General features: G+C 40.2%; 1 protein-coding gene across 2 annotated transcripts in view; it reads right to left on the bottom strand.

Moving 5' to 3' along the window:
* Nucleotides 1–27,932, bottom strand: part of LOC134529962 (uncharacterized) — a 137,913-nt gene that overhangs the window by 55,480 nt on the left and 54,501 nt on the right. For both annotated transcript variants that reach the window (XM_063364503.1, XM_063364504.1), the window contains one exon: nucleotides 18,605–20,205. In XM_063364503.1, the coding sequence (XP_063220573.1) occupies nucleotides 18,605–20,205 (1,601 nt within the window). The remainder of the gene's footprint in view (nucleotides 1–18,604; nucleotides 20,206–27,932) is intronic.

Consider the following 27,932-nt stretch of genomic DNA (forward strand, 5'->3'; position numbering starts at 1 on the left):
TTTTTGTTGATGGTGTTTACAAATGTGCTGCCTTTTTTGATTGTGCTGCCTTTTCGTTGATGGTGCTTCCTTTTTGTTGATTACGCGTAGTAAAATATGTAGTGACTGAATATTTACTAGTTCAAAACCTCTTGGTGTTACTAAAAATATTTTTCAATGTCGCTTGGTCCTTTAGTATGTATTAAAATTTCATGATAGTCTAAATGACTGTAATTATCTAAAGACGAAGAAGGTCCTGCGGTTCTGAAATTTCTAGCCTATACGTCTGATATTGTCATGACTCGGTCTCATGGTCCATAGACAATTAGCCTGTATGTGTGGCTTTGTAAATGAACGATTTATAGGTTATTCAGATTATCGAATACTTAGACCTTCATGTAAGGCATAGCGGTACTGTATTTAATTCGATGGTCAGGTATATTGTCTTGAGTTGTTTTTCGTAGAGTGAATGATTAATAAATTCCACAAAAGGTAATGGAAAATTAAATATAAAATATATTTAATATTTAGTTACACCTGTCACTGGTCAAGGAGTGCGTTCATTACTTCTGGAACTATTAAGCAAAGTATAATGTTATTTATATCAATTTTCTCTTTATTATGTATTTCAGAGTATATTATACTCTATGTAACTTGGATGTCCAGGTCCGATCTCAAGACACAATGCGAGCATGCTTAGGGTTTGGATGGTTTATCACCTCGTTCGAATGTTGGAGGCCGCCAGCAAGGCGGGGGGACAACAACGGAAGCAACGGTACATGTGACTGGACTGGAGTGGGGTCCTAGCGGTATAAATTGAGGTCAACACCCTAGACACAGCAGTCAACACATAGTCGTGTGGGTATAGAGCTGCTGCTACAAATTCAAGCAAATGCTGTTCGATCCAACTGCAAAGTTCGCGGAAGTAACGCCAGGATTCCGCCGTGTGCACTATGACACCGAGGATGGTTACTTCAACTAGAGGTCTGCAAATTCGGTCATCACTGGACCAGTGATTGTGACGAGGAGGCTCCGGACATAATCGAGACATCCTGCAACAAGGTAGATTGTGTCGTCCATTATCTAAGACCTGGCAGTACATTACCGGCTTAGTCTCGTCTCGACCTCCATGACGAAATGTGTAAACATCCAAGGCTTCTCTAGTCAGTATGGATTTATTATCAAGGAACTTAGCATTGCAGATGAAGAAGGAAATGTAATAACATGTAACTTCAACCTCCATTTGAATGGCGATATCTCACCAGGAAGCATCAAAAAAACAAATGTCTGGCTCACTAGAAATTTTCATGGTTTACAGTGGGAACACGGACTCTTTCCTTATGCTTCAATACCCAACATATTGGCAAGTCATCTGAGCGGACCTGTTTTGTTTGTAGGAATAGAGCAGAAACGGTGGCTAACTAACTATTGTAAGCAACATGTGCTAATATTAGATGTATAAGTAGAATATGAGTGTCCATCATTGAAAGAATTAAATAAATTGTACACATGCAATAATACATGTCCAGGTTCGATCTCAAGACACAATGCGAGCATGCTTAGGGCTTGGATGGTTGATCACCGTGTTGGAATGTTGTATCCAAGTGATACGACCCTCGACTCGTGCGATGGCAGTCGAGCTGAAACTGTGGTGGTGTAAGGACCTACAGCAGAAGTAGTTAACCAAGATGTCTAACTTTCAACCGAACAGGATATACTCCAGTGTAACACCTGGGCTATTCACTGTTGATTATAGTGAGTGGATCGACAGTGTTTTAAAACATTTTTCGGAGAGTTGTGATGCTGTGTTTCACGTGAAACAGGTTTTAAACCCCGGACCTCAAGATACACCTCTAGCAGTTATCAACTGTCTGGGCTATGGACATTGTAGTGTGAATATGATGAGAGACGATACAGTTCTCCCTGCAACGCCTGAAGAGGTTTTCGCACATGCATTCAACCAACCAGCTATTGAGTCACCGCCAGCATCTGCATGTGGTCAGACTTCGTCAGTCCAGACATCATCTAGCTGTACCCAGATGAGTCCCACATCGCCAGCACCTACTACATCAGTAGCAGTCCAGCATAAACGCAGTCGTCAGCTTCGCCTTCCTACATCTCGCAAGAGTCGAACCCGAGATCTCAGTCATCTAGGTCCGATCAGTGAAGACACCACTCAAGTATGTTCCACAGAAAACACTAGTGATGAAAGAACTGTTGAGATTGCTCGTGTAGCTGTACGTTCATTACTTCTGGAAATATTGAGCAAAGTATAATATTATTTATATCAATTTTCTCTTTAATATGTATTTCAGAATATATTATACCCTATGTAACTTGTAGTTATGCTTAATATTTAGGTATTGGGTCTCTGGTTTATGTAAATAGGTTATGTTGACTTTGTCACTATGATGTGCAGTGTGTGAATATTATGTACTTTTATTACTCATTATTTAATTCTTTTAAATCAGTGATTTTTCTTATCCCTTGCTGTTTGTAATAAGATTTAAATATATATGTGTTTAACATTTACGTTGTTTGCTTTCATTTCAAAAAACCATTTAATGGTCCCTCTTATTAAAAAAAGTTTTAAATTCAGAGTATTTTTAAAAAGTTGTAACTATAAGTTATTAACCTCCTCAGCTAGAGTGATTGCTTTAATACATAAATTCTAACACTACCTTCGAGATGTCTTCCGCCACTACGAGAAGAAGAGAGAGACTCTACACAACACCAATATTTTATTAATACTCTATCATCATTTATTAAATTATAGACAAAATACAGTATCTTACCGGACTTTTTTTTTATTGTAATTAATGTTGGGAAATTTGTTTCAGCGATGGTTAATTTATTTTTGTATGTTGGCATTCTTGATGGTTATCAAATGTTTGCATTTGGGTGTAATATATATGTCATTTTGGAGTAGGTACGGTCAGTTTGTTTGTAGAGGTCATAGAGGTAGGATGTGTACGAGTATATTAATTAGGACTCGTCAGATACCCGGATGGCAGTGACGGCAACAGAGAACTTGGTGAATACAGGCTACCGACTTGTCTCGTCTTGTCCCCTTGACTTGTCTCGACTGTCTAGACTTGTATCGACTCGTTCCCGACTTGTCTCGACTGACTACATAACACTTGGCGCCATCCGGCAGTAACTTTAAGAATTAAAGATGGCGAAGGTGGCGCGCTCCGGCGGTAACTTTAAGAATTAAAGATGGCGACGGTGGTACACTCTGGTAGCAACACTAGGAACTAAAGATGGCGACCTTGGCGTCATCTGGTATCGATTATATGAACTAAAATATGGCGATGGTGGCTACATCTACCAGCCAACTTGAGAACCAAGATGGCGGCGCCTCTGACAACTAATTTTTGAATTTGGCGCGCGATACTAGCGACATCTACCAGCCAACTTGAGAACCAAGATGGCGGCGCCTCTGGCAACTAATTTTTGAATTTGGCGCGCGATACTAGCGACATCTACCAGCCAACTTGAGAAACAAGATGGCTGCGCCTCTGGCCACTAATTTTTGAATTTGGCGCGCGATACTAGCGACATCTACCAGGCAACTTGAGAACCAAAATGGCGGCGCCTCTGACAACTAATTTTTGAATTTGGCGAGCGATACTAGCGATATCTACCAGCCAACTTGAGAACCAAGATGGCGGCGCCTCTGGCAACTAATTTTTAAATTTGGCGCGCGATACTAGCGACATCTACCAGCCAACTTGAGGACCAAGATGGCGGCGCCTATGGCAACTAATTTTTGAATTTGACGCGCGATACTAGCGACATCTACCAGCCAATTTGAGGGCCAAGATGGCGGCGCCTATGGCAACTAATTTTTGAATTTAGCGCCATCTGGTATTCTGTGCTGGAATTTAAGATGGCGGCTGTATAATAATAATTTCAATTTCAAATGTGGCGCCTTAGGTATGTATTAAGGAAGGCAAGACCCCCCCCCCCCATTTATCATAAACTTGCCGTCAGTACGTAGCATATATAGATTATTTATTCCTCTATATCCCAATTGGTCTCGTGGTCTGGTTGGTAAGGTGCCTGCTTTCTAACCTCGACATCCTTGACGTTTTCACGTCCCATGGATTGAATCCCAGCCTCGGCACTGAAAATATTTTAGTTAAAGAAAAAAATAAAATAATCCCTGCTGCTACCTGGTGGCGACCAACAGACTTATATGACGTCACAAGATGGCTGCCTCCAGCAGACGAAAACAAGATGGCGGCCACCAGCAGACGACACAAGATGGCGTCCACCAGCAGACGAAACAAGATGGCGGCTGATGATTACATCGAATTTTGAAAAGTTAAAGTTCGAAAAAAAAATTAGAATCCAAGATGGTGGCCGTGACGAAAAGTGCAACGGTGACATCACGATTCGATGTTGGTGGAAATTTCTAGAAATACAAAATGGAGGATGGAGTAGCATGGATTAGCATATGGATTAGCATAGATTGACATATGGATTAGCATAGATTGGCATTGATTAGCATAGATTGGCATACGAATTAGCATAGATTGGCATACGAATTGGCATAGATTGGCATACGGATTAGCATAGATTGGCATACGGATTGGCATAGATTGGCATGGATTAGCATAGATTGGCATGGATTAGCATAGATTAGCATATGGATTAGCATGGATTAGCATACGGATTAGATGACGTCATCCAAGATGGCCGCCAGATCCTGGATCCTGCGCCTGTCCTTGAACCGGTATTTTCCTACTACTTCGATGCATCGTTGTTGCACCGATAGCTTTACTTTCTTCCGCTCTGCAGGGCCTTTACATGTCTCCAAGTGATGCTTCAAATTAGTATTTCTTGTAAATTTCTTGCGACACTTAATACAGCCAAACATTTTACGATAAGGGTTCTTAGCACATTATCTCTTATCATGTCGACGAGCATTGCTGATGTTTGAGAAAATCTTGTAACAGTAACGACATCGATGTTCGTTAGCTGTTGAGGATTCGTCATCCATTGAAGTCTCCATCGAGGGCGAAACAGCGTCCGTTGAGGTTTCCTGTACAGCCAGCACTACCCGCATTAAAGTCTCTTCTGCTGGTGGTATCATGTCTGTGGAAGCCTCCTCCAGTTTGTCGTCGACGTTACCAACGGGATCTGCACCTTCTCCATCGTAGCTGTCGTCAAGGTTCCCGTAGACGATGGTACAACCTCCGAGTTCGACGTTAAAGTCGGTAAAGATGCCATCGAGTTCGCAAGAACAAGTAATTACGCGACTTATGCACCTGAAGAATCAAACTAGGCGATCCTTACACCACCGACATCAGTAACAAACTGAGCGTCCTGCTGTCTAGAACTCGCTTATATACATGCACCGTATGGAAAAATACGCTAGTCAAATCAAGGATCATTTACAATAATACTAGAGTCAAAACAACATTAAAAATAGAAGGACCATCTACGAAAAGGCAGCACATTTGGAAGCACCGACAACGAAATGGCAGCACATTTGGAAGCACCATAAAAAAAAGAAGCACATTTTGGAAGCTCCGACAACGAAAAGGCAGCAAATTTGGAAGCACCGACAACGAAAAGGCAGCACATTTTTCTCGCATGATGTTTCGCTGTGATGAGTGCCTTAAATGGTTTACTCGAATCGATAATTTGTGCCGACATGCGAAAAACTGTAAAGGTGAAGTCCGTGCGTCTACTGCTGAACTACCTGCCGACATTTCGATTCCTCGCTTTAGATTGGTGACTCGTGAGCGTACAAGCAAAAAAAAAACAGATGTGCAGAAACCGATTGCTATGACGTCTGAACATTAAAATAAACCTAAGACTGTGTTCGGTGAATTACAATTAAACGATAATGGCTTCTACTTGGCGCAGTCTGCATTTCGTGGAACGTTGAAAGACTACTATTATCTAAATACGTTCGGTGAGTCGAAGGACATTTGTACTTTTCTTGATGATATCAGACAGGACATAATCAATCAGCTTACTGATGATGTAGCAACAAAAGGACCATTAAACATAACTTGTGGTTGGACTGTCTATATGGAAAGCCATATCCGTTAGATGACAAAGTGAAGAAGTGTGCATTCAAGACATCGGCTGCAGTAATTTACAGTTCTGACGATGTGAAGCAAACTGTTAAAAACGGTATCCAGAAACTCTGTCAAGAAGAGGAGAACTATGTCAGTAAATGTTCTGGTTGGACTCTGTCTAGTATAAACCGATTGGAGCTAAGAATTAGTCATTTCACACCGATGCGGAACTAAATGATTGATTATAAATTTGCTAGCTTTCGTAAGTGATCCTGTAGTAGAATAGAAATTATGGAATAAATATTATGTTTGTAAAAGAACTTGCGGTGTTTAATTCCACGAACCTGTTACTATTATGTTAAATTGATGTTATATTTAATTTTTTTTTGCATCATCCTAGATCGTACCAAGATCCTTAGTCGATATAATTAATCGGTTTATTATTTGCAAATTTATTTAATGAATTTTGAACTTTTTCCTGAATTTCTAGGTTAATTATTACGAATTTCCAAGATGACGGTCGTAAAGGATTATAGAATGATGGTAGTAGAGGATTTAAAGTTTCTTTACGAATGTTGAACATGGTTTATTGAAATTATTATTTTTTACATAATCATAAATGTTTTGCATCATCCAGGGATCGAACCGAGGACAGGAGCGGATCGAATCAATATGTAATTTAATGAGTGATTTATTTAATGAATTTTCGAATTTTTCCCGAATTTCTAGCTAAATAATTACACAATTCCAAGATGGCGTCCATATGACAAGATGGCAGGTGTCACAGTTATAATAAATTATTACTGCACTCTAGAGGGTAAGAACTAAACTAACATGGCGTCAGCGCACTCTAGTAGTCGATAACAAGATTGTGGCTTCCAGCATCGAAGACAAGATGGCGGACATGACGTCATGCTCACTGGCGATATATATACTTTGAAAAAAAGTGGTGGGAGTCAGTCTTCCAGCAGCCACTGTGAGTGTTGGATAGGTCGCCATTTTTATTTTTTTTGCTCTTACCGGGTTCGAACCGAGGACTCCGAGCTCCGTGCCATAAAATTAAATTTTTAAATATTTTTTATTAAATTTTTATGAAATGAATTTTTTTATAATTTTTAGAAATTTTTTGATTAAAATCGGATAATAAATAAAAAAGTTAAAGATGGCGACCGTAACGAAATTTGCAACGGTGACGTCATAATCCAAAATGGCGAAAAACACATCGCCGGAATTTTTTTATAGAACACAATTACATCATCCAAAATGGCGGATCCAAGATGGCGGATCCAAAATGCCCGTCGAGGTCAAGGTCAAGGGTCAAGGTTACAACCATCCAAGATGGCCGCCGTGACGTCACAATCCAATATGGCGGTCAACACCACAGACACCACACCCTGAACCCTGTGCCAGTATGCCCTATTCTATACTACTAACATGGTCTTTATTCAATGGAAGTTATTTCTGAATACAAAATATTACCATATCGGTTTTTCGAAATTGAATGACAGTTCACTATACTATCATTGTGTTAGGTATGTTGAAATTGAGCCAACGTCTCGCTACAGAAAGGAAACGCATGTCTCTTCTCATATAACGTAGAACATGGTCGTGGTAACTACCCACCTATATACTACCTCTGAAGGTACAATTACTTAACTCGCATTCACGGTGGCCTGGGTTTCAATCCTTTTCCAGAAAGTCTTGTTATATTTTAAGTAGTGTATCTACATTGCGGCAAATATTAGAATAAATTATATGTGTCGTTAAGAGCCATGACCGTCTATGGTGGAAGGCCGCGGCCTAAGGTGTGGGAGGGCTTGCTGCCTGTCGCTCAGTGGCTGTTCTGGAATTGAAGCTACCGTATATCTAAATATGATACAGAGACTATAACAGCTAATGAGCGACAGCCATTAACCCTAGCACACCGCGGCCTTCCAATAAAGATGCCCACGAAAGAGCCCATCGAAAATTAATATTGAAAAATGTAATTAATTTGATTGAAAAATTATGTTTTACTTAATATTTTTTTCGTTCATGTAATGTAGCGTTTTCTTTCCATAGGCTAGTCATAGGTTCACTAACGTAACCAAAGTAAGTTTACTCTTGGTTATTGAGCACTATATATATATTTAATACATATAAAGTTTACATATATACACAACGTGTATCTAAAACATACGTACAAACTTCGGCAGGCTGTTTCTGGAAAGAATACAAGACGAAAGCCTAATAACCACTTTACTCTTAAATCGAGTTACGAACCTCCGAAAATGTAATTTTCCATATCTTGAAATTAACATCATCAGTAAGTAAACTGTGGCATATGATTTTTTTAGAAAGGAAACATTACACCTTGCAAACGTGCTTTGTAATGCCTGTCCCGGTTTTTTTATTTATTATTAGCTTTTCAGGTGATAAAATGTGCTAAAACAGAAATGCCATTATATTCATTGAAGGATGTTCATTACAACCTATGTATCTAGTGGTGAAAAATTTGCGTTCTACAAAATCATCAGACGCAGTGCAAGTTATTCAAGAATAAGAAAATTTGATTTTTGGGGGTTCAAAACTCCGAATCCATTTACGAGAAAAGTATGGTACACAGGTTTTCATCTTGTATTATCGCCAGGAATATTCTGCCAGAATTTGTCAGTACGTTTTAGATACACGTTGTATATAGAATACATTAGAAAGTTTACATATACATATTTATATGGAATACAGTAGAAAGTTTACACATATAATATATATATAAAACATTACTAACTTTAAAAATGTATATAGAATAGGGTACTTTAGAAAGTTGACATTCCGTGTTCGGCCCTTCAAAGAATCGAATTTTTACAAATCGCATCCACAAAATAATAAGTAATGTGTGCAGAAAATATAAAAGATGATGGAGTACCTATATTTTAAGAAAATGATATGAAGTGAATTTACAGTAGGATAGGTCCATGGGCGTATATAATTGGGGGGGGGGGGGGGGGGGATTTTTGGCTCATTTGGGTGTGTAGTAAAGTTGAAGGTCACATAGTCGTGTATGTATTAATAAAAAGTCACGAAAATGAAATATTGTCAGTAACATTAAATTTGGGGGAAATACAATATTTCAAAAATGTTACGTGTTATGGGGTCAAAGGGTCAGGGTCTCTTGGCGTAGTGCAGGATGTCTGTAATGGTGTAGGTGAAGAACCTTTATTGACTCAGTTTGCATGAGTCATTTTAGGCAGTCTCGGTTTTTCGCCAAAAGAGCCCAAAATCCTCTATGTTGGTTAGCTAAGTATTAGTAACGGTTGTTAAATATCATTAAGATATTCGGGGTATCAAATTGCTTCGAAGATGTAGTTCCAACTAGTCTTTGAGCGATAAAATACATAAACTTTCAAGATATTTTCCACCAATAAGTTTTCTTTTTAATTTACTATATAAAGTACGTCAAAATTTATTTTGAAATAAAGCATAGTGTTAGTAGAAAACCACATATGATACCACAATTTAACGATTAATTGTTAAAGCTGGAATAGTACCTTAGTAGCCATTGAAATTTGTTTTCTATTCATCTGTTCATGCGTATTTATGAAATTTTTAGACACGTGAGATTTTTTACAATGTTCTCCAGTATCAGTCGCGGTGAAAATTACGGTTATTGTAATGTACTCGCACAAAACAGAACAAGAGCACATAAAAGCTTCACCACCAAAAGTAGTACACATTAAATAATTGAAGCTATAGCAGCTCGTAAGATTCGTTTACCGTGCCCAAAAGTTTGAAATACTCCTCACTTACAAATAAGTTTAACTATGTTACACCGCATACTGATACAAACATTTCGGGACCAATAACATTTTACGATGTAATTATAATATTCTATTAAACTGTACTCCCCCCCCCCCCCCCCCCCCCCCGTGTAACCGGCATCCAGTTATCCGGAACTACATTTGAGGAAAACATCTGCTGGCCCGTACAACCTCACAACACGATGTCCTCCTCCCTTTCCTTTTTCCCCTTCGTCAAACCCATAACACCCATTCACTTGCCTTTTATGGTAGACGCGGTAGTTGCTTACAGCGTTACACCTTATCTTTCAGGTCGCACGTCGACCTCGGCCGGCCGCTAGTGCTAGATAGTGAATTGGCAATGCAGTTGTGCCGTATATATTTTGGACGTTTAGTATTTGTTTATACTGTGTTATGTGATGTCAGCAACAATTAACATTAATGTGTGTCCAGATTTAGCCATAGAAAATATGTAATGTAATAGACGCGATATATAATTGCTATGCTACGCTTATTTGATAAGTTTCATTTAAGTGTGACATTTCAAGAGTAGTACAGTTAGAGCACCCGTCAACCATAATTCCCACAAGCGGAACTCCCGATATCCGGAACTAATTTTCCAAAAAAAAATTAAAACATTACATAACATCTCCAAAACATTTCCGCACTGGAACGAGGCGTTTTTGCTTTTGCCTGACTGTACATGTAGGCGCGCGTGCGCACGTCTGTCAGAGAGCTAATTATAGCCTGTCTTTCCCGCGCATTGCGTAAATACACCGCTGGTTTTCGCGTCGGACGTGAATTACTACAAAAATGTTTATCATATAAGTAGTTTTATTGATTCACTATGTCAAGTAAACGGAAAATTCCGGCCGGCCCGAGAGTATGTACACCGACTCCCACTATACACGCTGACACACGTGATAGCGAGTAACATTTACTTCCAATGTGTGATGCTTTCAGTTTGTAGACAATAATTTAGTGTGCAAATATGTATTATGTAAATATTTATACTTTAATATATGGTTAATTAGTCTACATTTATCTGTATTTTCTATCTCTGTGTTTTTAAACAAGATGCTTGAAGTGTTATTCTTGTGTATGTGAAATGTAAACTGTGCGTGGCAGTGACTATACACTCTCCAGGAAGTGTGAATCTCTAGCACGTCAACACAGAAGTATCACAACACTGCAGCTGTAGTCCTACTACCTCCCCCGAACCCTCTTCTTCGTCCTCTTCGCTCACTCACTCACCCACCCACAGAGATAAGAAACACCTGCTTGCCAGCTTGCTAGAATGAAGGTTATTCAATCAGCCCGGAGTTTTACGACCCGGTACGTTTTGAAAACAGTACTTGTAGATCTACATATTTTTTATTGTATGGTTTTATAACTGTGGAAAATATTTACAGTAGAACTTTGGCTATACATATAAGTTAATATGTGCAGAATGTAAAGGCCTTTTTATTTGCCTCCCTACCGCAACTCCCCTTACCCGGAATTTTCCCATAACCGGAATAGACCTCCCCCCAATGATTCCGGTTGAAGAGTGCTCTACTATTGCATAAGGCTGTGCGAACATTCGAAATTTTGAACTCGAACCGAACTTTGAAATAGTTTGGTTCAAGTTCGTGTCAATAAATTTGGGTTCGAGTTCGTTTTTTGTGACAACACTAGAACTTGTTAGTTTCCACATTTTAATAATACTAGAACCACGATTTTACGTATGCTCACGGCAAGGGCGCCCATATGGCAGTTTGTAGGGGGGCGGGCAGACTATATGATAGATTGTAAGGGGGGGCAGACCTTCAAAAATGGACAAAAATTGTCAAACATTACTCTCAATTTGCCAAAAATCCTCAAAAACCCATACATTTTTTCCTCTTCCTGAAAGCTGGGGGAGGGGGCCACGTTCCTACCCTGCCCATGGGTATGGGCACCCTTGGCTCACGGTTCCAAGGATGGCATTCGTAAAATAGCTGCCTTTGTAAAATCGGGGCTGGCACATTTGCCCCCTCCCCTCACCATTTTCCCCATTTTATATCTTGAACTTGTCCAACTAAATATATTTGGTATTACTTGTGTGTATTTTGTCGTAATAAACAAAATATCATTAAATATTAACGACTATTAATGCAACGGGGGAAAAAAAACCTCCGGCTGCAGCGTGTGAACGTGGAATGCACACTGGCCCCGCCGCACGCCAGCCCGGCACCCCACGCCCTATACCGCGCTACCTTCCCACACTGCGGCCGGTCTCAGATGCTACATACAGTCTCTGCTGTGCGTTACAGCCTGACCATGCGTGTAATGGGGAAATTATGCCGCCTTTCACACTCAATGTTATTTATTGTTCGAGTTCAGTTCGAACTTGAAAATTGCAGGTTCGCACAGCCCTAGCTATTGCATATTCCTACAACGCTGTGGAAAAAGACGACACAGGCCGGGCGAGGCGTGGGTTGTTGCAAAGAAGTGCGTTGATGGCTTTGCAAAATGAAAAATCTTTAAGTGACTGATTATGTTTACAAAAAAAATATAACAAAAAAGTTCCGCTGTCCAAGCATATTGCGTTCTGAAAATACGGCATGAGCAGTACAGTCGTCAATACGCAAGATGAGGAAGTTGTAAAAAGGCCAATGCTAATTTTTAACAAAAATTACGTTGGCCCTATGACCCAAGCCATACAACACAAGCATTTGCTTACTTTCATAACACGTGACTAAAAGTTCATTATGTAAGTATGTTGTCATGTTAATAATTTCTACACATATCTTTTATATTATTACCTTGGTGGAACAATTAATGCTGCCAACAGCTCACCAGAACAGAAAGAATGGTACAGTGCGATGCGCACGCAGCCAGTTAGTTAGTCCTGAATCAGTATAATCTGGCCAGATATTAGTCTGGAGAGGTATAAGGGATCGTCCTTTAATCATGTGATGTTTTTTTTTTGCAACTTTTTAACCCCCTTCTCTCTGGTGATATTTCGATGTTTTTTCAGCCGTTACACACGTATGCATTTCTTTACTCGCATTTTTCGTATGTTTTACGCATGCGCGTGCTTATTCGGTGAATTAAAAAACGTACGTTACTAAGAACGATGTTTTTTTTATTAAGTAAAGTATAATTTATAAATTCGTCGTCCAAGTTTTTTACTGTTATTAAAGGTATTGTGTGTAGACAAAATTTGAGATTGGAACAGAAACAACGTAAGAACGTATTTTTTACAAACTATAAATATATATGTTATTTTTTATTATCGCGTATTTTCACGTTTTTTTTTCTTATCCTATAATATATATTATAATAAAGCCACTGCAATGAGATTTAATTGTTTCTTGGTTAACAAAAGCTGTTAATTATAAAATATTGTAAATTGTTTATATTCGATTTTTTATTATGTACGCGACGTCATACTGTACGCGTACGCAATACGACTCGATTCGTTGCTGTAACATAACATAGCATGTTATGCGGTATCAGATGTAACGAGCAACGTAACGATACGATAGTAACGAGTACTAATTGTTATAGTAACGAATACACACGGGTATGCTTTTTTTCGTTACTTTTACACCTCTACACCTATTTAAATTTAAAAAAAGGCGCGGTGGTAGCGCGAAACAACAAAACAAGTAGTGAAGACCTCCGACATGTGCGACATCTGTGATTTGTTACTGCAATGAACCTCTGCGTGCGGAGTGCCCGACATCTGTGTGTGGACGCGTGAACTACAATATGCAAAAATCGTCCTTCATCCACCGATTTTTCAGCTGGTATTGCTTCTAAATGCATCCTGCTGTTTCTAACTCATGCACACATATGTGTTGTAAAATATTATTATTTTGTTTCCCATTTAAAATCAAATTATACTAGCATTCGTCTACTAAACTTCGCCGTTTTTATGAATGATTAGTTAATAAAATAAGACGCATACCGAAATTTCGAGTAATAACATTTTTAAGATCCATCCTTACTCTTTAAATAATATTTTGCCAAAATCCAATTTACGTCATGGTATTTACAGAATCTGTTCCGCCGCAAACGTCGATTTTGCTGCTTGGAACCACATGTATCACACACTCTTAAGGGACATCGGAGGCTAGTCGCGCTCTGAAAGCAGTGCGCTGTGTCGGGGAACAGGCAGAACCTACTCGGGTTTAGTACATCAAAGTACCGCGAGGGGGACTAGCGTAATCCTGGCCCTTATGGAACCAACTTCTTCGCACTCTGTTGGGCTAAAAAACTAGAGAGAGGTGAGATTGAGGCTGCTAGGGGGCACGCTCCAGCGCCGAACTAAGTTAAGTTATTTGGCCTCGTCGTGGTGGGATGGTGAAAGCTGGCCTTTTGCCGGCCTGCAAAATGTCCTCGCGGCCTGGGTGGGTTAATGGCCCCAGTCGTTGCTCTGGGTGTAGTTCCTGGAAAAGATAGAGGAGGGGGTGTGCTCATGAGAAAAGTCTTAGGCCGGGTGCCGATACGTGCCCGATGGCCCTAGAACAATAGAATGGGACATGACTGGAGCTGCCAACCTCAGCCAAGCTCGGGGAAGTGGGCTGCCCTGAAAGACAGCTGAGAAACGTGCTCTTGGTCACGAAGCTGGACACTGTTACTGGCCGTGTTTGTGGCCCGAGGTGGGAAGAAAAATGATGGCTAAATCTAGCCAGGCAAAATTACATCAGGCTATCATTTGGAGCACTGTGAAAACATCGCGGGTCTCTAGTGTGAATGATTTTAATAGGATTAAAAATTGGCTAACAAAGTTTATGTTAAGGAATTTAGTTGAAAAATAAATTTGTGCCAAATATTTCAAATTTGAGACACAGTGTCCATGCCCATCTCCCCGCGATTTGTAGACCAGACGCCTCTCATACCAATAAAATCTGTCTCGACACTTCTCACCAGTCTGACCGACACTTACATCGCAGACATCTGATAAACGATACACATCGCCGACTGTCTTGCCACAGCTCGCAGAACCATTTACAACTTGTCTCATGTCAACAAGCCTCTTAACATCGAAACTACTTCGCCACCACCCGATGCTTCCATTGCACGATGCCCGACTCCAACCCCTTGAAGGTACATACCAATACCGCCCGACTCGTCACAGATACTTGACTCGCTAATGCCACCCAACACAACGCTGACCCCTCTAGACTCATAGCCAACTTCCTGCATCGCGGTGCTACCACCGCTGGTTTCTATGTCATCACATCGTCGAATCACCCTGCCACATCACCACCATCTGTGTCCGACGTCGCAAACATGTTACTGGGCGACCAGACGCCCAGTTTCCGACACCGATGCGATTCCTGAACCATGCTCTGCTGTCCGAATTTGCTCCTGTGTCATCTGGATTCGCGATAGAGCTGAGAGCATGCCAGGTCTACTGGTCCATCACACCAAGATGTCTGACCTCCCGATCGAGATGCCTACCAGAACCAGTCAAGATGCCATGTGACCACCTGATGCACCCGAAGGAATGAGATGCTGGTCTCTGATGCCAAGCATCACCCAAAATAAATGCTTCAGATGTGTCCCAAAGTACCAACATTGCGACACTGAGCAAAAAAACTTTCTTAGCTGCAGCATCACTTGGTGTCCCTGGACCTGCCTAACACAGTAATGTATAATGCCGTGACACCCAAACATCCTGCACCACCACCTTCCATGTGTCTTTCATCCATCAGACAAGGCCAGCAGTGAAGCACTTGCATGTCTGCGAAGCCAAACTGGGACATGCCGAGCGCTGCACATGCTTGCTGTCTGCCCACAACGAGCCATATGACCTTCGCCGCCATCACACCTGCCGGCAAGCACCATGCTCACCACCGAGGCAGAGATGCCAACATCGCAGATGACAACTGGTGGGTCACCATCTCCATGTCAAGTTGCCAGTACCCATGTGTGTTCTCCAGAAGGCTTGTGTATGTCCACAAGCCCCGACTGCAAATGTAAACATTGTGATGAGCCTGATTTAAACATTTACATGCTTCTTTCACTGTCACTTTCAAACTTTCAAAAGACACCAAATGTAAATAGTGCAACCTGCCAGACGTAAACATTGCCTATAGGGACACCAACCTCACCATGCAGCTGAATGTAAACTTCGTAATGACATAATATGTAAACAGTGACCTGCTTGCTAGTGTAAACTTCTTCAGTGCTCTCGATACCAACAAAACTGCTCACATCACCAATATCACCACTCACATCAATGCTCACATTACCAATGTCACTAACATCACTGCTTAAGTCACTGCCAACATCACCAATGTCACACCAATGGAGATAGCAGCATAGCAGTGTCACGTCAGACTACTTTAGAAAGGGCAATTGACATCGTCCCAAGTTCCCTCTCCCTTATGCGCGATGTGCCTCGCCCCACACATTTAAAACCTCGTGCCAGCAAGTATGTTTGTGTGTGTTTGTGTGTCGTGTGCGCGTGTGTGTTCTAGTCCACCACTACAAGAGGTGTGGGTAGATTTAGTGCCACATCCCTTATAATATTTTACTATTTTATTATTTTTATTGGATATTTATATTTTTAGTCCAAGCTACCGAGTATTTATTTTTGTCAAGGTAAATGTACGAATGGAAATGGACCATGTGCTGAGTGAACTGAATTCACCCCGCTCAGAGGGAGATTTATGAAACATAAATATTGTCATGATTTAAGTATTGGCTAAAATTGTTCCAATGTGTTTCTTAAATTTATCTGTATGTTTTAAAGGGTTTAATTTGATTAACCTTTGATACTAATTCAAATATGACATAATGGTCAGTTGGAGGGGGAGAAGCTTCCCCTTGTGGTCATGACACTCGTTTCTTAGTCAGTCCATCGTCATCGCCCCTAGGAGCCAGAAGCAAACATCACACCTCATGGACTTCGTCGCTTGGTAACTGATCCTTTAACATCCACCATATATATTTGACGCATTTAAACCTTTTTTTCGCTGCTTTGAGGCCTGCTCCGAAAGATGGACCACATAACCTAATTATTTTAATTCCTTTATGGATTTTTTGACCTTATTTTGAATGAACTCTAACTCTAAACCAGGACATGAGGTAGCTTGGTCCGGGATATATACTGATTACGTGCCATTTAACCACATTAATTTTTGTTATTAGGGTTTTATTGTACATAGGCGCACTCAATAAAAAACATATTACCATAATCTTATCAATGTTCTTTCAAATGACCACATGTTCACCTGTGAGACTGAGGCGTGTGGGATGCCGGCAGAGCTCGCTTGGTTACCATCCGTTCACGCAATGGTCATTGATAAGATGTATTTGTGGGGAGATTTCAAGCCTAACGCCACACGGGCTACATCACAGCCCTGAGTAAGACATAGCCGCGCCCATGTGCCCTTCCACATGGTGACGCCCTTGCAGACGCACCGCCATACAAAATCCTCGATTTTAACTACCTGTGTTCACCCCCATGTCAGTACTTTCAAAACAAAATCTTCGTATACAGATCATTATAAATACATTATATTTTTATAGAGTATTAATATTTATAATTTGAGTGGTTTTTACAGGTAAACTTTAAGACATACCTTTTTGTTTTTCTCTCCTTACACCATAAAATAACTTTTATTTTACTTTAAATTAACACATACACTGATTCACAAATTAATTTACCCTACACTGACAATTATATATATATATATATACACACACACATAAGTCTACACTAACCAAATAAATATTTTTTTTCTTTCATAGACTGTTATTGAATAATAATATTTTCTTTCATATACATATATATCATGGTTATCATTTGTGAATTATTATCTCTCTTGCTTTATGATGATTACATTGTTAGAGATACCTATTTTCACACCATAAAATGTTTTCTTCTTTATAACTACTCGATACTTTACAAAATACTTTTATCTTACACTAGTCATACTTTAATTTGGTATCACGATAATATTATTTTAATTTTCTCATAACTTCATAAAATTATTTTAGCATACAATAGCCTTACTTTAATTCACTCTCACTATAAGAAATGTTTTTTTCCTCGTAACTTGGGAATACTTTATATAATAAATGTTTTTTTCCTCATAACTTGGGAATACTTTATATAATAATTTTAATATATTTGAGCCTACTTTATTTCATTCTACACCATAAAAATGTTTTTTAAAGGTTTTAATAAATAGCCATTACTTTGTAAAATAATTTTTATCAAACACTATGCTGTAAAAATAATTTATATTATTTTTTCATTACTTACTGATACTTTATCAAATAATTTTACACACTCTGACAAATTACTTTATTGTACCATACACTGTACACCTTTTTAAAGTTTCTCATAACTCATCTAGACTTTATAAATATTCTTTCCTACAATGACAAGTACATTTTTTGAGGTACACCATCAATAATAATTAATTGTAATCTTTATTTTTACACTTTAACAATATTCTACTCTTTCTATTTTCTACTGCACTTGGCTTTTATGAATTCAGGCTATTCCAGTTCACTGTATCGACATATTGTTTCTTAATGATTATAACATCTGGCCTCTTAATGAGTATAACATAGACCTTTTCAACCATCCCTTTTGTGCCATTATCGTCCCTTCACAATTTCTTCCACATACCACCACGTAAAATAATTTTTCAATCCCCACCACTTTGTGTACCATGATTCTTCCCTGGCACACATACTTAATTCCGTTTTTCCCGAATAAACCTCTAACATACCACAATTATGGTGCGCATACCCCAATTATCGAGCATACAAGAAAATCTGATAAGACTACTCAAAAATGATTCATACATACTTTACCTTTTAGAAGCCAGATGACCATTCTTGTTCTTTGGAACCAAATTGAGGTGAACAACAATTTGATATCCACCATTACCTTCATGTGGTTTCTGTATCTGGCTAGCAGAAGGGTGAAATTTATTTCTTAAAAGACTGTTCAACTTAAAAGGGTAAGGTTTATGTGGTATTTGTGGAGTCTGCATGACAGATTCCACATTGTTCTTTTTTACTTGTAAATCTAAATTCGATGTCATTGGCTGTATGTCAAGCATTACACTCATTGGTTTGTGTTTTTTTCTTTCAATGTGATATGAGCTGAAGCTGGAAGGGTTTCCCTGTCCCAGCGGTCTGTAAACAGCTGTCGTGTAAGCTTCCGGAAACTGTAAGTTGTTGCTGCTTGTCTCAGAAACGGCACCCTGAGGATGAGTTTTAATATCTGCAGGTGGTTGAGGGAAGTATATGTCATTAGGATTTGTTACGTTAAAGAAATTCCTGGATTTCCCAACATTTACACTGTTACCTTGAAATCCTTTCGAAGTTTTGATGAAATGAATGTTGCTACTTGCCAAATGATTGATTTCTAGAGGGTCCGTTGGCTTGAATGCATGAAATGGATCTGCTATGTAAGCATGTCCATTAAAAGGTTTTGAAGGAACTAAAATCTGATTCTGATAAGAAGATGCCACGTAATTAGGCTCATACTCATTACCCTCATTTTCAGTTTTTGAATTAGGATATTTGTAAACACCCGAGAATTTTATTCCTCTCATGTTTAAAGGTGGTGTAAAAAATTGGTTTTCGTATGAAACTCCAGAACCTCTTACATCATCTGTCATGTATTTTATAATATCGCGAATGTTTTGTGCATAGTTATGTTTCCGAGTTCTGTATTGTTGTGGATAAGGGTGCGTTTCTCTGCTGAATCCTGAGTATGGTGGCAATATGTGTTGACTATTCTTGTAAAATGTAATTGGATGTCTTTCTCGGAATGGTCGTGGTCCCTGACTAAAATGGTTTGTCAGGTGGCTCTTTGATCGGATTTTAAACCGTTTTTTTCTGTTCTTGCGGCGACGCCAAGGTAATTTGTGATGAGTTCGACGGTTATACCTTGTGTCATCGTTTCCTAATAGTCTTCCAGGTGAGTGCATTTTGTATGGATTAAGTGAGACTTTGTATTTTTCAAAATTGTAAGAACGATCTTCCAGTTTCCATTCACTCTCATTCAGTGGCAAGTGTGTTGTGTATCGTTTGTATAGAAGCGGAGGCGTTGCCCATTCCTGGACACAATCAACACAGCGACGTTCTCTGATTCGTCTCAATGGAAAACTACGTGTTTCTGCATGTTTTTCCTTTGAATTGTTTGTTTTAGGAGATTTTTCAGAAATGTGTGGTAGTTTTAATTGATATGTGTTTGTGTAAGCAGCTGATATGTTGAAGAAATTGAAAAATTCGTCATCAGTAATGTTGGAAGAAACCATAGAAGAAATCTGTGAAAGAGGGCCACATTTGACGGCAGACAACGATGATAAAATACTCAGATACAGGTGAATGCTTCTATTGAAAAAGTACTTTTTGGATGATTTTTCGCCATGCACTTGTGTTATGTAATTCATCACCAGCACCTAAAAAAAAAAAAAAAAAAAAAAAAAAAAGTTCAATATGCAAAATAATTCCAGCATAATTTTACAAGTAGCTAGTTTTCGCTTTTGCATTAGTATTTATGATGCTTGTTGATCAGAAACTCGAACAAGTAAACGTTTACATATGGACCACAAGGGCATATACCAATTTTTTACTAGACAATAAAAATGTGTAATTAATACGGTAAATTTGAAAACGTTAGTTTCAGTTAAGTTTATCAATACCGCATTTAATTATTTTTGTTGTTTTCTGTGAAACAGGCAACCAACCAGTTTCATTGCTTGTCAAAAACACTTATCCATGAAATGAATTTACATTAAATGTGGCTACACTGACACAAAACTAGCAAGGCTATTCTGGTTCCTGGAATTACTTTTTTATTTCCCAATATCATCTTGCTCCATCAATCTACATAAATATTCTCTCTTTTTCTATCTCTCTCACTGTCGCTTTGTTGTGATAATTCATAGTTGTAATATATCAACTAAAAAAAATGGGAAATAAAATCACACAATTGTTTGAATTTATTTAAGAAATAAAATTTTGTGAAGTCAAACACAAATAATTTTGAGAATACAGTAAGTAGTATATGAATGGGGCTCCTGCACCTGGCGCTGGCGCGTGGATTGTGATTGTCGGTCCGCCATCTCTGATTCTGACATCACGGCGGCCATCTTGGATGAGCGTAATGGGACACAGCGTAATGGGACACAGCGTAACGGGACACAGCATAATGGTACAAGTTGTACCATGACCTTGACCTTGACACCAGCGGCCATATTGGATCCGCCATCTTGGATCTGCCATTTTGGATGATGTCATTTTGTTTTCTCGACCATTCCACCATTTTTTTCCCGCCATTTTGAATTATGACGTCACCGTTGCAATTTCCGTTACGGTCGCCATCTCAAAAATCTTTATTTATTATCCGATTTTCATAAAAAAAATTAAATTTATCAAAAAAATTCAATTCATAAAATTTAAATAAAAAAATTTTAAAAACATACATTTACGACATGGAGCTCGGAGTCCTCGGTTCTAAACCGGTGAGGGCATAAAATAAAAATGGCGGACGATTCTTCCACGTGGTGGGTGCTGGCATACTGACCCCCACCACTTTTTACCATGCTTATATATCATCAGGTAGTATGACGTCATGTCTGACATCTTGAAAACCCGTAATTTTAATGCTAGAAATTCCACAATTCATCAAAAAATTCGCTCATTAAGTAAATTATTGATTCCTGACCTTGGTTCGATCCCTGGCAGATACAAAAAAACTTTAATTTAAAAATACCACAAAAGTGACAGGTTTGAGAAAATAAAAAACACCGCAAGTACTTTTAAAAATTTTATTACATAAATTCTAACCTACGACAAGTACAAAAAAAACACAGACAAAGTACTAAAGTCTTGTGGATTTTTCGATGTCTGCATCTGCCATCCACGAATTAAAGCGAGCTGGAAAGCCCCACCACTTGACATAGGACCGTCCATTTCTTCGTTTTATAAATTTCACCAAGTATGTATCGGGATACAACGTAGGCTGAAACTCTTCGGCATAGAAGCCGCCACGAATAGGTTTGTGGTCCAAATCTTCGAGGTAGTAGGTCCTAGGCTCTGATTCACGAACATGTGTCACACGGAAAAGTTCGGGACTCCAGTTCGCAGTGAAACCTTTCTCAAAAATACCTTTCTGCTTGGAGATTCGCACAATGTCACCGACGTTAGCTTTAAGCTTTCGTGGATCTTTCTTCTTCGTGTTGGAAAACACTGTTCGAAGCAGGCGATTGTCCTTTACGTCCTTTGGCTTCATTTTCGTGGTAGAATGCACCGTGGAATTTTACTCGCTTATTAGTTTCGGCAAGATGTCAAGCCACTTGTAATTTCCGTTAGCCGTGAACTGACGCCACATCTTGGAACGCAGTGTTCTGTTAAACCTTTCGACAACGGAGGCTTTGACGTTACTAAATGTAGAGTAGTGTTTGATGCCATACTTCTTCATCAAGGCCTTGAAGGTTGCATTGTAGAATTCTTTCCCGAGGTCCGTTTGCAGGTGCGATGGTACACGTCCATCACGCAAAATACTGTCCATGGCCTTGACTACTTCAGTTGCAGTCTTTGATTTTACAGGTCTAGCCCAAGCGAACTTGCTATAAACATCGATGACTGTCAAAATGTACTTAAAACCTTTATTCAATCGGGAATACGGTATCATCTCAACAAGGTCCGCCTGGAATAAATCATCAATTCCGCGAACTATGACTTTGTGACGAAGGTATTTCCGTCTAGCAGGAGCATGAAGTTCGTGAGCGATTCTGGTTTGACTCATTGTAGGTAGCCGGCTTCCCTTAGTTCCTCAAGTATGGAGACTATTTCGTTGATGTGCGAATAGTTTCCTACACTAAGCGAAGCATGTAGAATTATAAGACGATCAACTAATTCAATGGGGTCGTCCCAATATACATAGTCAAATATCAGACCACTTTCTAGCTTTTTTAAACCTACACCATGTATTGTTAGTTCACTGAAGAGATTAGCGAGAATGTCGATTTTTTCATGATCTTCGTCTTTATATACACCACTATCTGGATCGTTATCGCGAAAATGTGCATTGGTTAGCTCTAGCAGTTTTTTGTACTCTTGTAAGTCTTTGTGAGAATATCCTTTAGGCTCCCTGCGAAACAGCAATTCGTACAGACCCGGAGTCCCGCGCGTTTTGAACTCTTCTACGCGAACGATATTTCCTGGTAGAAAGTCTATTTCTTTAGCACCGAGGAACCACTTATTATGTTTTCTGTACACTCCGTAGGTCGTGTCATTATTTCGACTCGTAAAAGATATCAGGTATGGCCGGACCATTTAATTAACATGGTGTCCCTTTTTCGGTATTTTTTTCTTGTGCATGGTCTCTGTACTCGTTAAGTCCTCTTCTTCTCGATCTGGTTCATACTTTCTCTCCTTTACAGTTGGCATTTCATCTTCAACTTCTGTCTTCACAATGATGGCTGGTTCTTCCTTATTTTTAAGTTTGTCGAGGCGACTAGTGATCGGCTTAAATATCTCTTCATTTTCCATCTCACATGCAAGTCTGGTTCGTCTAGCAAGTAGATATTTTTCACGAACAGACTGTATAGCTCGATGAAGGTCACTGGCCAGGTCCGACATTGTACTGGCTGAAAACATATTGCAAGTCCTCCTTTTATACTTTATTATTCATTCGCAGAAACTTCTTTCTTGTGTGTGGTAAAATCTGAATTAGTTGTCAAGTGAGATAGTGATGCTTTCAGACTACTTTGTAAAGTCCTCAAATCGTCACGTCTTTGTGCATTCGATACTTCAATCATGTCGAGAATTCGTGAATCCGAGGCTTCCACATGCTGGTCGATGGCAACGAGATACTCTATCATTTCGTCTTTTGCGCGTTTTATTTTTTGGCCGAGTAGCGAAATGTATTTACATATTTCAGCATCGTGGTTCACGGCGCATAGCTGGGTACTTGGAGCTCGACTGCTACGACCAAATTTAGAAATGCTATGATTCATGTTTGACGATAAACTGGTCGAAGCCTCGTCTGTACCTGCCCTTATATAGAGGCCAGTCTTTGACTATAACTATGAATCCGTGCTCGTCTTTCAAACACAAGGAGCACATGTCTTTACATTCCTGAAACGTCATGTCGGTGTTTACGTGGTCGTCATAAGCGTGTCGTAAATTAAGTTCGTCCAAGCGAAAAAGCACTATAACATTCGCATTATCTCGTAGGAGATGTTTGGGTATTCTACTGTACGTCTGACACAGGTAAACGCAGTCTACCTAGGCGTGTCTGCCCATGGAAAAGTACTCTTGTATAATGTCTTGCTTCTCGCACATTACATCGTCGAAAACAAACAAGGAATTAGGCTTTGCTTCGTCGGTAGTCATCACATCCGCATTATCGCTAAACGGAAAATACTCCAGACAATCCACCGAGCGTAGAACCGTAGCTAGTCGCTGGTACTTTGGCTGTTGCAACGACTTGGAATAGAGGTAAACGTTCTCGAACCGAAGACCAGTTGGCTCCTTTAATAAACTCAGTAGAACGCACGTTTTGCCGCAGTTGGACGGACCCGCCATTATGCATCGCACGGCAGAAGGCAACAATAATCCATGTCGTGATTCACGACCGCTAGTTTCATCGTCTTGCGTAATGCGCACGGGCAAACACACTTCTTGCTTGACGACTTGCATTGTACTGACGAACATCCTATAATAACAATCGTATTTTGATTTTAGGTCAGTTGCGCGCAATGACTCGAAGAGGTAAGAACAAAAAACACAGCGGTGCAGGACTCGTAAACTCGCTGATAAACAATCTACCATTCGAGCTACACATTCCCGGATACAGATTTTGCGGCACCGGCACTAAACTAACGAAAAGTTTAGCTCGCGGTGACGTGGGCATTAATTATCTCGACGAAAAGTGCAAGCAGCACGATATTGCCTACTCGCTCAGCAAGGATCTGGAATCCAGGCACCGGGCCGACGAGATATTGACACAGGAAGCCGAAGAAATAAGCGAATCTCCGGACGCGGGTCTAGGAGAGAAAATCGCGGCCTGGGGCGTATCTAAAATCATGAAGGCAAAGACCAAATTAGGACTGGGTGCTCGTCGAACCAGCTCCATCAAGTCAAAGACTAACTCACGCAAGACCAAACGCAAGACTGGAGCAGGCGTACAAAAAGCCAAGCAAAAATTACAGACTCTCGAAAAGAAGATTATAGGAGGTATTCTTCCCTTGCTTTTGCCTGCATTGGGTGCTCTCGGCGGTCTCATCGGTGCAACGAGCGGTATAGTGCGGGCAGTCAACACTTCGAAGAATGAACGCAAGCAGTTAAAAGAAGCACAACGACACAATTCCAGCATGGAAGCCATTGCCATGGGTAAAAAAAAACGGCGCAGGACTGTACTTACGTCCTCACAAATCAGGCCTAAGCATGAGAAAAAAACGAAAATCCTAAGTTCTATGCCGAAACGTCCGCTCACCAACGTAGATTTAATCAAGTACGCACGCAAACTGAAAATACCAAATTTCCGCGGCGTTTTTTTGCGAGACACTTTGCCCAGCAAACCAAAAACCAACGAACGCGCCATCATTAATTTAGACACGTCGGCAGGTCGCGGCACGCACTGGGTGGCTTATATAAAGGCTGGAAAAATGGCCGAGTACTACGATAGTTTTGGAAATTTGAGACCTCCACCTGAACTTAGGTGGTACCTAGGCCGGACCACTACATTGTTCTACAATTACGAAACGGAACAGAAGCCTAATCAAACAAACTGCGGACACTTGTGTCTTCGCTTTTTAACTAAAAAAATTTAGCTGACAAAAACAATTGCTACTTAAAGGTTGTGCAGTGATGATATATTATTAGACATGTCGATAACACTTACCTTGACAGGTCAGGCATCTGAGCTTCGGGCGGTTCATTTCCCGCCTCTGGATTTAGACGGAGAATGGTGTATCAGACTCGTAGATTTTCAAACGTATAATGCCATACCGAATATCGACGAAGAAAATTGCAAGATCTGCTTCCTGAAAAGCGATGGGACCGCTCATGAAATACAGTTACCTGTTGGATCTTACGAAATTGACGACATTGCAAATTACATCAGGGATATGTTACCACAGGATGTAGACATTCAACTGCGTGGAAATCCAAACACTCAAAAAAGCATTCTAACATGCAGTGAAATTGTTGACTTTACAAAACCTAGGACCATAGGTTCGATGCTAGGATTCGATACAAAGGTGTATGATGCAGGATGAACGTACGAATCTACACGCGCAGTAAACATTTTGCCTGTGAATGTCATAAGAATAAAGTGTAATTTGGCAAGTGGAATGTATCTCAACGGAAGACTAAGCAACATGCTGCACGAGTTTTTGTCGATGGTCCCGCCAGGATATAAACTGGTCGAAGTACCGCAAAGTATCATTTACGTTCCAGTCATCGTAAAGTGCGCACACGAAGTCGTCGTCAGAATAGTTGACCAGCGAGGACGATTGGTGAATTTTCAAGATGAAGAAATTACATTACGTCTGCACTTGATGCGATGGGCATAAAGTTCGTAACACAGAACAGTTATAAAAGAAATCGAATTACCGTGAATAATAACAGTTCTCTAACAGACATCGGTGCATTAACATCTGACAGAATAAAGTATCTTCTTAGTATTGGACAAGTGCCGAATAAATATGTAAGACGAAATCCTCAACGTGGAAGATACGGTCATTTTTGATGACCGCATAACGAAAATGGAATTGCACGAGTACCAGCCTTTCCTGCTCGGACCGTACGCACTACCATCAGAAGTACGCGTTGCTGTACAGCACCAAGATATTTGTACTTTACCTTCGCAGTCATTTCTACGTATAAGAGGCACGCTGACATCCTGCTAACGTGTATGTGAGCGTACGACCTAGCTTCAGCAGTGTCGAGTACAGCTACTGGGATGCCGGGTATCTACGTACATATACAGAAACCTGTGATGGAGGCGCTCAGCATTGGCGGTTTGCGCACTTTCCTGTGTCCTACGAACTGACTCAGCAGCTATTAGATTGTTGCGAACCTGGAAACTGTGCCGTCTATCACATGAGACCGCACACAATCCTTCCTCTTAGCATCGCTGAGGTAGTCGCCTCGTCTGCACGTGCAACACCAAACATGAGCATGTTGCAACCTGTTGCGACCTGTGATGCTTCTACGCAGACGTCCAAACGACGTTCGTCTCGTCGTCGAAGTTCAGGCAGTGAATCTGTACCAACTAGCACTGCAGTTAAGCCAAGGCGCAGACGTGGTCACAGACGCCATCGACCATGTCTCCCTCTAGATGACGACATCGCAGAAGATGACCAGCTGGAAACCTGTGTTCCTGATCCCGTGACCTGCGAACCGGTTGGAACCGGAGTCGACGAGGCAGTGCGTGCGGCATTAAAGACTTTGCTTGTGAAAATTCTTAATTCCTTAACCTAACATGCATTTGTGTAGTTTTTATAAATAAATGTGTAAAACCTGAACTTGTGTGTTTTTATTTCTATAATTTTTAGGTACCTAATAAAAATTAATTTTAAATACAGACAATATTTTGACTCATGTAGTATTCCAGTAGACCTCGGGTATATAAGCGATGTTCAGACGACAGGACCCTCAGTCCACCTCTGGCCGCGGTACAGTACGGACCAGCTCTTCAGTAAGTTTCACGAGATTTAGTTACTGCTCCAATGTCGACCGGGATAGACTGTTTACCGTCAGCGGCGGGGACCTCGATGTCAGCAACGATGATGGAGTCGGAGATTCCGATACTGGCTGTAGAGGAGACCACGACAGCGGAGAGCTCAATGGCTGCGGTGTCGACAGCTGCGGAGATCCCGATACCGACTGCGGAGGAGACATCGATACGTGCTGTTCCATCATCATCATCTGCATTCCAGACATCAATTAATGAAGAGCATACATCGCATCAATGCAAATATTGTGGTGCATCAATAACCTGCAGTAGGTCTCTGACAATCTATCGAGAGACATATAAGTGCGACAAATGCGATAAGGTTTTTTCGCATTGTAACAGTCTGGATAGTCACAAGATTATGTGCATAGGAAAATAATCAAGTGCTAGTATGCTTCCATACCATCAGCCATCCTCATTTATTGCTTTACCTGAGGC

This window comes from Bacillus rossius, chromosome 2, assembly GCF_032445375.1.
Source record: "Bacillus rossius redtenbacheri isolate Brsri chromosome 2, Brsri_v3, whole genome shotgun sequence".
Lineage (NCBI taxonomy): Eukaryota > Metazoa > Arthropoda > Insecta > Phasmatodea > Bacillidae > Bacillus > Bacillus rossius.